The sequence below is a fragment of the Meleagris gallopavo genome, chromosome 1 (genome assembly GCF_000146605.3).
Source record: "Meleagris gallopavo isolate NT-WF06-2002-E0010 breed Aviagen turkey brand Nicholas breeding stock chromosome 1, Turkey_5.1, whole genome shotgun sequence".
NCBI classification, from domain to species: domain Eukaryota; kingdom Metazoa; phylum Chordata; class Aves; order Galliformes; family Phasianidae; genus Meleagris; species Meleagris gallopavo.
In genome coordinates, this window is record NC_015011.2 from 103,019,002 (window position 1) to 103,029,979 (window position 10,978).

The window sequence follows — 10,978 nt, forward strand, 5'->3', positions numbered from 1 at the left end:
GCGAGCCCGTCGCTCCCCAACCCTGCGGCTCGGCCCCGAGGGCCCCCTCGGCACCCGTCCGCCGTAACCCCTTCTCCAGCCTGGACAACGCACCGCGGCAGCCGGTCCGGCGGCAGCAGGAGGAACCGGGACAGCCGGCGGGGGGGCCCGCCTCCACTGCGCCCTTCTGGCAGGTAGAGAGCCGCTCTGAGTGGAAAGGGCTCGTGAGATTTCTCTGCAAAAGCCTTTTTTAAACGTTGTAACCTCACGCTTTTTTCCTTCAGTTTTTAGAGTGTGCAGAAGATAAGCCGGCCCGGAACGTGGGGCTCTCAGAGGGAACCGACGTCCTGGCGCTGCCCGAGGTACGGGGCCTCGCATAACGATTCTGAAACGTCTCTTGCTGCATTGACCTCGGGAAAAGCCCGAGCTGGTTAACTGCTTTAAGAAAGGGTCTGGCTCTTCAGTGGGGTCCGATGGGATAGGGCACGGGGAGATGGCCTCAAACTTAAAAAGGGGACATTTGGACTGGATGTAAGGAGAAAGTCTTTTATAGTAAGGGTGGTGAGGAACTGTCACAGGTTGCCTAGAGAATTGGTGGATGCCCCATCCCTGGAGACACTGAAGGTCAGGCTGGATGGGGCTCTGAGCACCTGATGGAGCTGTGGGTGTCCCTGCTCATGACAGAAGAGTTGGACCGGGTAGCCTTTAAAGGACCCTTAAAGATCAACTCAAAATATTCTATGATTTTATATTCTTAGCATTTGGTGGTACATCTTTAGATGTACTGAAATGTCAGCATTCAAGAAAATTCCCTAAACTGCCTAAATAGGAAAGAGAGGTAGCAGTCCTTGGCAGCTTCATGCTGATGGTGTCAGAGGCTTTTATAGGTTCAGAAACTTAAGCTCAGAGTAACTGAGAACAGAAAAACTTCTCAGACCAAACAAAAAAAATAACTTTTTTGTTATCCTTTGGGAAGCCTAAGTATGTGCTCCTAATTTAGTGCAAGTAGTTCCCTAAAATTAAAGCAAAGCAGGAAGGGACTTGTACTGTACCGTTAAAGTGAGTTGGACAGAAACTTACAGGAAACAGCAGGTTCGTCTTCTCCTTGTGAAGGCTGTGGAGCTCCACTAGTTCCCTGTAACAGCCACTGTCCTGTCCAGGATCTGCTCTGCCTGCCAGGAGGGGTGTATTGAGCCAGTATGGGAGGAAGCCTGACCATGTGAAAATGTGCATAGGTAGCTACATCATTGGTTGTTTGGTTTTATTAATTGACTGTGGATTAACTGATGCTGTTTCCACTTTTAAAGGACCTTCATTTACCTGTTCCTACCCCTGATGTCCGCACCTCACCAAGACACGAGTTTCCTGCAGACTGGAGCATCAAAACACGACTTCTGTTTATGTCTTCTCAACCTTTTACTTGGGCAGAGCATTTAAAAGCACAGGAGGAAGCTCAGGGATTTGCTCAGCATTGCAGAGCGGCAGAAATAAACTTGCCACAGAGTGTACAGGTAATGAAACTTCAGAAGGGAGCTGGAAGCTGCTGCTTTAGAAGGGGGAACCTTTGCACCTCTCCTTAAATGTACTTGCAGTGAAGATTTGCTTGTGTTTTGTTCTGGTTGTTCTGGTCTTACTTGTAGAGAGAATGAGGCTCATGTAGACAGCTATTTAATTCCATCCACTGTGTACTCCAAAATATAATCTGTGGCAAACTGGTGACTGAGTGGGTTGTTAGTTTCAACTGCGAGCAGTTTCCAATCACTGCCCATTTTCAGTCTGGCTTAATCACAAACCTGTGATATTATTTTTTAGCATCTAATGCAATATATATTTAATTCATCAGTTGCAGTGCTGCCTTAATTAAAGTATTTCTGTTGTCCTAAAATACGTTTTATAATCTAGGAACCAAAACTGTCCACAGAACTGCGTTGTGCCTTTCAGCAGAGCCTTGTTTACTGGCTTCACCCATCGCTGTCGTGGCTGCAGCTGTTTCCTCGTATTGGAGCAGACAGAAAGATAGCAGGAAAGGCCTGTCCATGGGCACAGGATGAGGCCTTGCAACAAGCGCTGATGAGTGACTGGTAAGTGGAACTTCAGTGTAGGTAGTAAGATCAAGATCCTAGGATTTAAATCAGCATAAGTTCCTTCTGTTTTTATGAGAATACGTTTGATTGATTGGTTGTTTAATTATTTTAGCTGGTCTGCACTTACTTTGAGGATTGGGTTAAGGATTGCCTCTAAGACCAAAGCTACCTTTGTGTGTTTAATGTCCTCCTCTGACCGCAGTTGTTGATAGAATTCTGTGAATCCTGTTAGTAGGTTGCCTTTGATGCTCCACATCAAACTGCACGTTGGATGGCAAGTATGCAAGAGAAGTATAGTACTTGCAAATAGGCTGTGCTTCAGAGGAGTTCAGAGCAACTTCCTGGATGCTGAGTGCATATGAAAATCAGACTAGTCGCTCATTGTGGTCTCAAGCCTGGCCAGAGCACACATCAATAACACCTAGCCAAATCCAGCTTGATCCATCAGCAGCAAAGAATTTCACTTACAAATTATTTTTTTTTTTTTTTCCCCTCGTTTGCAGGTCTGTCAGCTTTACTTCTCTATACAATCTGCTCAAAGCCAAGCTGTGCCCCTACTTCTATGTGTGCACTTACCAGTTTACTGTCCTGTTCCGTGCAGCTGGTCTGGCGGGAAGTGATGTTATCACAGCAGTCATTTCTCCCACCACCAGAGGTTTAAGGGAAGCCATGAGAAATGAAGGTGAGATGAAAACACTCCGACTTTTAATAACCAATGCATTGCATTTGCTGTGCATTCCAAAATCACTCATTGCTTTCTTTCCTCTTCTGTTGAAGGCATAGAGTTTTCTTTACCTTTGGTAGAAGAAAGTAGAAGCAGAAAACAGAAAAACTCTGAAGGGAATTTGGAAACAGAAATTGCTCAAGGCCTTGAAGTAGGCAGAAGCTCTGAGAATGGCGAGTATGTCATAAATCTAAAATGCTGTAGTTCTGAGGCATTTCTGGTCTCCTGCACATTCCATGTGAAAAGTTCTTAGAAAGTTTTATCCTCCTAAAAGCGATTCTGTGTTTCTCAGGGAAGCTGCTCCAAGTGATGATGATGATGATGATGGTTTCTCTTGGCTTGAGGAGATGGGAGTCCAAGACAAGGTTAAAAAACCAGATGCTATTTCTATTCAACTGTATCCTTTCTTTTCATCTCACCACTTACTGCAGTGGAAAGCCCTGCAGCTGTTGCCTTTTGATGAATCCAAGAAGAATGTCCTTCCAACTTCTGAGACTTACCCTGCACCAGTGCATCATAAGTGGGGGAATCAGGGGAATCCCTTCAAAAGCAGACTCCTTCTCTAAACTGAACTGCTAATGTATTTATGTTTTGATGCAAGATTCATAGTAAAAGTAGGAGTTGCAAACTTTGTTTTAGTAACTGCTACATGCTAGCTGTGAGACATTGGACCTGGAAAACATTCCTTCTCTCACAGCTTTAATAATGAAATCAGTCAGGTGTAAGATGCTGCCAAATAATTGATGTAAGGAATCTGAGCTCAAGGCTTCTTTTTTCTGGAGAAATTATTTGTGTTAATAATTGGTCGACTATAGAGGGGCAGTGGGGTTTCTTCTGGAGTTGCTGTGCTTAAGTTTTTCCCTTGATTCTGGTCAATTCAGTCGTAAAGAGAAGCATGAAGTGCAGGTGGATCACAGACCTGAATCCCTCGTGGTGGTGAAAGGAACAAACACATTCACTTTATTGAACTTCCTGATAAACTGTAAGAGCCTGGTGGCTGTTGCAGGTCCACAGGCAGGGCTTCCTCCAACTCTATTGTCTCCTGTTGCTTTCCGAGGTGGAACAATGCAAACGCTCAAAGTAAGTAATGCAGCAATCTCTTTTCCTGTAATAAAAGGAAAGCTGTACCTTCTTCTGGTACAGCAGTGATTTTTGATGCTAGAGCCTGAGTTGGCATTTTGACTGCAATATGGACTTCCTCCAAAGTCATCTTTACCCATGTAACCTGTGCTGCTTAACTGAAATCCCACTATTTCTACCTATCCTAATAGCTGTTAAGTAGATAGTTCTCAGGTAGTAAAAAGGTCCTTAGAAGGTTCACCTTTGAATGCTACTGGGATCAAACAGGGTCTACTGAGATAATATTTCAACAGGCAATGAGAGCCTCTGACCTGTAACTGTGGGAGATGGTGGGCACTAAATGTCCTCTGCCACTGGAGAAGCTGCTCATGTGGCATGCATCAAAGTTCTTCTGCAGATGATTTTCTTAATACTGTAAAAATACTCCCGTGTATCATAGTTTTAGGAGTTGTTAGAGATGCTAAAAACGTAATACTCGTGCGTACTGAAGTTGGCAATATTTTAAATTATTTTGAGCTTTTCATGGGATTGTGGCACTGCAGTATGAAGGTGTATGCACAACAATCTTGATTTGGTTTCAAAATGTAATCCCGTGTGCTGTTGGTTTCAGGCTCGTAGTATGAATGCAAAAGCCAGGGTCCGCCTGGCATACGAAGATATCTTCAGTTTGGAGATCATAGGCCCAGTCCTGCCTCATTCTCTCCACTTGCTGACCATGCTGCTGCAGTCTGCACAGCAGGGAGCATTTTCTGCAGTGCTGTATACGCACGAGCCAACAGCTGTGTTTAACGCTAATCTCGATAATGCGAGCCCTGCCTTAAAGAAGGTAAGTGAACTAGAAAAGACAGGCTTTCCTGTTAGCAACGGTATCTTTATTACAAACCATTGGGTGCTGAGTGATAAGCTACTTCATACTTGGGTTTATCCCCCATTGTGATTGCCACATGGCAGTCACTGTGGCTCATTGTTCCCTCAGCAATGGGCTCATCAGAAAAACTAGCTTTTTGGAAGCTCGCCAAAGATACGTAAGTGAACACTGAAAACTAGAGCTATTTCAGACAGAATTGAGTATTATGTGTTTCTCTTCTTCAGGAAACCGTAAGTAAAGACCTGCTGAAGTGTGGGCTGCATTCTAAAACTTTAGATCAACTGAGTCAGGTGCCAACACTGGGAAAATCTTCCCTCCGGTTTCTGGAAATGAAGGACTCTGCATATGCCTGGAAGTCTTAGGTACGTGCTGTTTGGAGTTGGTGGAGCACAAAGCTCTCCAGTATGAAGTTGCTGTGCTGCCTGCAGGGCAGCACCTACGCTGTACAGGAGGGATGTAACTTAGTCAAACATCACAGCCAACTCTTGCACATCACAGCAATAAAACACCTCAAAGGGCTTCAAGAGGAAATTGAGGAAAAGGCCCTGGACATCTCCTTTTGTATTTTAGAAAGCATTTTTTAAAATAAAATTTTATAAAATTACTTGCTTTTGATCTGAATTCAGGGTGGAAGGCCTGTATTTTTCATCTGTGTATATTCTATTCTGAAACACAGAATTGCTGCTACTGCTCAGTGCAGTAGTGTGTAGCCACTTCTGAGGGGTGGAGTTCTCCTATCACATCTGAGCCCTGCTTACAGCACTGAGCTAGAAGCTTGGCCTCTAAATCTCAGCATGTTACACCTCTTGGTTGAGGTGCAAAAAACCAGAAATCAGATGAATACAAACAGTTCCAATTGCATCTGAATCAGATTAAAAGGTTGGGATCCCCAGAACTACTGACATAATCCTCCAATGCTGCCATCTTCATTTACTTACTTTAAAATAAGATTTTTAACAGGCAGTTCATACAATGTGATGTGCACCAGAACAAGTTAGAGCAACACAATAGGGTTACGACACCTGATGGAAGCAGAGAAAATGGAAGACAGCAAGATAATGCTGCTCTGTTCATAGCAAGAGCCTATATTCAGGTTTAATGTGATCTGTTACACTACTGTTGCTTTGGAGATATGTATAATGTCACTTATCACAAGCTATCATGTAAGCCTCTTCCTGCAGCAAAAAATAGTAAATCTGAAGAGCAGTAAGTAGAATACTGTCATGCTTATGCACTCTAGCAAGATTTGTAATTCTGGCATTTTGCACAGAAAAGAATAATGCTTGTAGTCACACCTTTAATTTTCACTACAGTGGTGTCCTGTTCACCTGTCATCGTTCTGAAGCAGTGATAGTCTGCTTGATGACACCTATGGACCTAATAACCCAGCTCTCTAAGCAAATCACTGCAGACTGAGGCAGTTACACGAGTATGGTGTAGGTTTATAGTTGTACTGCACAGTAACTACCGTGACACTGGCAGGGTCATAGTACACAGAAGACCAGGGCATCTGGAAAACCTAGATACACCTCAATTCAAGTCCCTACCTTACAGTAAAAAAGGGCATCTTTAGATCTAGGATGTCAGACAACTGGAGAGAAACCAGCACTAATTCTGCCAAGCCTGGCAGTTAGTTATTATACTTGACTTTGCTGTTTCTTCAGCCCTTTATTTTAAAACTGCCACTTAGTTGACTGTCTGGAACTTGTTCTGGTGGCTGCTGGCTCTGCATTCTCAGGCACCTGTTTCAGAATGCTCCTCACCACAGGGAAGTCAGAAGCACTATCAGCGAGAGCACTTCTAGGAAAACAATCCTGCAACAACAAAAATCCAGCAGGCACAGAGATGCTTTGAGTTCCAGGAGTCCATTCACTTTTGAGACAGCTGAAGTGCCCCATAAATAAACAGGTCCCAAGAGAGTGTTTCCTAGTTACTCTTTTTAATAGGACTACTTGTCTATTCCTGCATGCAAAGGACACTCCAACCAAATTTACAAACTGAACAGAAGGACATCTCCGCACTAAATTCATTTATCATTCTAAACAACAGGAATGAAACTAAAACAGAAACCCCAAAGTCAAGTAAGTGTCATAATTGAAGTATTACAGATATTAATATTTTAAGTATTGAAAATCCAAGGTTAGATCTACATACAGTACCACGTCTTTTAAGGCGTGAAATCCAGAATTTGCCTGAACAGTTACTTTTGAAATGGAGTCTTCTACAGAACTGAATCCATCTGTTCCTCAAAACATATCTTTCCAATATACATGGAGAATATAAACCCCGAAAGAACAAAATTAACAAAGTACAACAGATTATGTTCCAGATTTGATAACAGATCCGAAACCTGTGCTTATATGGACACCACGGACGGAACAGCACGAGCAACACTGCTGATGTTTTAGCTGTATCAGCAGACATTTGAACAGAAGCCTGAATAGGAGCTGCCTCTCACATCCTGAGTTAACAGTTTTGAGTCAGACATCAGAAAGCTGGACTTGCCTAAAATGGATACAATCCCCAGTTCTCCCACAGTCAGTCTTTCCATCGCTGTATCATCTGCTTAGCTTTGTTTTTCAAACACACACCTTACAACTTGGTCAGAAAATGAGGCGAGGAGATCTTCAAACAATTTTACACAGAGACTGAAGGTGAGAAGCCAAAGGGAGAAAACTTTAATTAGAGACAACTACGTCCACAAAAAAAAAAAGAAAAAAAACCTTTGTCATTTCTAGAGTGCTTTGACAGACTAATAAACGGCTTTATTTCTTGGGTGTGTGGTGGAGAACACAGTACCATTTCTCTGCTGTATGCAAAATGAGACGCTGGTACTTGTCCACTGAGGGCAAAGGAAGATACCTTGTTCAGTAACAGCTGAGAGAGAGCACACACAAATAATTTACTCAGCGGAAGAAGAGCTACTATTAATTCATCACCTCCAAGATCCTACTGCCATTGCAAAGGTCATTCACTTTAGGCCTGAGCACAATCCTACTGCATACAAATTGTAATTTGTTCCTGTTCCCGATGAAGCTCTGGTCAGTTGATGTAATACAAAAAAATCCTCAAAGACTTTTCGGAAATAAGCACCTGAACTACTACAGTAATAAAGTACTGCTGCAATCCTGGCAGTCTGCTCAAAACACAGACAAATCTGGCAAAAGGTGTACAATGCCCTTTCCAATTCAAAGTGCACATAGCTAAAGTACTAACACTTCTTAAATTAAGAGGAAAAATTAAAAAATAAAAAGCTTCCTATGTCCTTTCCCTTATCAAACTGCCATAACTCTGGATCAGATTGTCTCCTTGAGGGCAGAGTACCATTACAGAAAATGCAAGCTCAAGGAGTTCGTTTAGTAATAGTCCAAAGCAAGTGAAGTTGCCTAGAACAGATTCCGCAGCTCTAACGGCTGTTGCTACTCTTGTTAAGCGATACATTTGCACTGTGCGCTTCTTCACTCTTTTGGCATAGGTTTTAATTACTGCTTACTGACCACTGATTAAGATTATGAACTTGTGCTGCTTTATTGACCAAGTTGGGTACAACAATTTAAGCATCATTCTATTCCCTCCCTCCCCCCAATCCAGTTGTAGATTTGTTAGACTTTAAAATTCACATTAACCACAAATCCATACAATCAACATCAGGCAGTGTGTTAATTTGTTTGGAATAGACAACTCCATCATCTCCCTTCTCAGAACATGCAGGGAGAGTCACTTTTACATCTCAAAGTCTCGCTGGTTTCACTGCTGGACTTTCTGCCGTCCCTTTTAAAGCAAGACTTTTGCCTCATCGCGTACGTCCTAGAGTATGAGCTGCACGGCCAGCTGTGGTGCACCACCGAGTTAAACCCCAAACAAAACTCCAAGAGAAGCGGCGGCGTTAGCACTGTACAACAGGGCTGCTACCACGGCTCGCTCTCTCCCAGGGGTCACAGTACTGGCCCGGTATCTGCCCAGCAGTACACGCCAGCCTCGACTAGACTAAGGTAAGCTGCGTGGTCTTTTACCAGCTGTAGGCAAAAGTGCAAGAGTAGCTTTACCGAGACCAGGGAAAACTGCAGCATAGTACAAAACAGTATGAAAGTGTTAACATTCCATATTGAGGAGAAGTCGCATGAGTTTTAAAACAAGGGTTTAGATTACTGATGCCTCCAGAGTCTGTCGTCTGATTTAGTCATTTAAGAAATAATTACATCACTAATGTAAACAATATAAACATACCAAAAACTAAGTATGATTTAAATACATTTTGATGGTACAAAAGAAAAACCTGAAGGTGTCTGTACAGTTTTTACAATGTGGGAATTGCCAATGTATTTACAACATGAAAGGGCAAATACCATTTTTGTGCAGAGTAAAATTATCTGAAATAATGTCAATATAAAAAACAATATCTAGCGGTGTGAGGCACTCCTAAACATGGTGGTATTGACCATGCTTTCCTTTGGTACAAGTCCCATCGCTTGGAGAGCCGCAGTTGCTGCTGTGGCTTTAGCATGCTTCTTATTAAGGCTGGCAAAAGTGGGCCTGTATTCATTTCCATTGACTCTCACCTGTTTGAGACGGATGGAAAAAGGACATGTTAGGAAGTGCCTCACGTCTAGCCTGTAAGAATCACCTCCAGATGGAAATCATTAACACAAGATATCACAACAGAAAAAACAGATCACATTCTAAGATACCTAAAAGTAAAAAACGACAGAGCCTTGCTTACTATCTTTACAATTGTATTTGCACCACACCTGCAAACAAGAAGCAAGAATATGATTCCACACAAGTTAATCATTTTAGTAAGCCGTGGAATGGTATCACAGTTCCTTGATGGATTTGCAGATTAATGCGCTGGAGAGACCTGATATGGCTTTCACAGAAACAGGGCTCTGATACTTTAGCACTGAGACACTGCCCAGCACACCCCAGCCACCTCTGGAATACAGAAATATAAAGATGAATTTAATATCACACTTTAATAGACAAGCTAACAGTAAACAAAAGAATTCAGGCTCACCTTAAAGATGAAGTGTTTGCGATGATCAGGCCCACTATCATCCACCAACACAAACTCAGGTGGTGACCATCTTCTTTTGTTACAGATCTCCATCAATGCAGAAACTGGATGTTTGCCTTAAAGACAAAATGCATTTGAAATTTCAGTGCTGCTATTAGAGCAATCATTTTCAATGAACCTTTTGAGCTTTTCTGAAGATGATCAAAATCTCACCTGAAAGATCCTTCATCACAACGTAATGTCCAGATCTCTTTTGTGCCTTCTCTCCCACAGCAACAAGCCCTAGACAGAACATGAAGTTTGTAGATGTGAGTCTCACCTTACTTATGAAAATTCAGAAATCATAAAGCATGACATGCATCAGTGGAGACAAAATATGGTGACATCATTCAAATGCTTTTTCAGAAGTCTTTCAAACTTCCCTTTCATCCAGCATTTTTTTTCCCCCCTCAATGCTACACACATTCTTATGAGCGTTCCAGGAACATTCTTCACCACCAGCTAGTAAAAGACTTTAGGCAGACTTATGCAACTCAGGAAACATCTGGTTTTCTGCATCATCTTTGGAGAAATACTGAACAAGAGATAAACTTAAAGACATCATCTTGTTCACTATTAACATGTGCTGTGCAACCCAAAAGCCATCCAATATCTTAACAGTTTGCCTTTAGCATACTAGGCATGTGAAGTATTTCTGTTTGACTATATAGAGTGTATCTAGCACATCCTTTTATCACATGAAACAGTGCTAACACTTACTGTGCTTTCTTTATTAAGGGTATATATTTCATGTCCAAGTTCACAGCCTAATTACACTGATTTCAGTCACACTGGAATATGAAGTACCAGATAAACACGCAACTGGGCCCAGCAGGAGCAACAAGTAACAAGTTTCAGTGGAAGCCACTGTGAAACACAGAAGCCAAACACTTTTGCTTTTGAAATCTCTCAAGAGCAAAGGATAAAGCATAACAGCCATCAAAAATGTACCAAATACCAATAACTACACCATACTTACCAAGAGACTCAGGTTTCTTTCCATTCACTTTGCCCTTACCTTAAATACCTGTAACTGAACTAAATATGTGGTGAATGGTGGTTCAAAACTTCAAGACTTCATTCCTTCCGTATTACTTTGTTCCTTACCTCTTCTGTTCCTTGCTTTGGTGAATAAAGACATGGAGATATTGCACTTGTTTCCAGTTCCTTCCTGTTCCTTCAGCTTTTTT

General features: G+C 42.3%; 2 protein-coding genes across 2 annotated transcripts; one reads left to right on the forward strand and one right to left on the reverse strand.

Moving 5' to 3' along the window:
• Positions 1-5: 5 nt before the first annotated feature.
• DONSON (downstream neighbor of SON) lies at positions 6-5,356 on the forward strand (the record flags this gene model as incomplete). Its single annotated transcript, XM_010723330.2, has 10 exons — positions 6-173; positions 264-341; positions 1,287-1,490; positions 1,882-2,060; positions 2,567-2,745; positions 2,841-2,964; positions 3,080-3,184; positions 3,669-3,867; positions 4,478-4,693; positions 4,960-5,356. Coding segments are annotated over 10 exons (1,590 nt in total), but the record flags the coding sequence as incomplete, so codon positions are not given.
• A 2,033-nt stretch (positions 5,357-7,389) lies between these two features.
• LOC104914212 (protein SON-like) lies at positions 7,390-10,972 on the reverse strand. The gene is made up of 3 exons (XM_010723041.2): positions 9,963-10,972; positions 9,750-9,865; positions 7,390-9,294 (listed from the first exon to the last, which is right to left on the reverse strand). Exons 1-3 carry the CDS (start codon positions 10,042-10,044, stop codon positions 9,136-9,138), a joined length of 357 nt encoding a protein of 118 aa, XP_010721343.1. The 5' UTR covers positions 10,045-10,972; the 3' UTR covers positions 7,390-9,135.
• Positions 10,973-10,978: the final 6 nt, after the last annotated feature.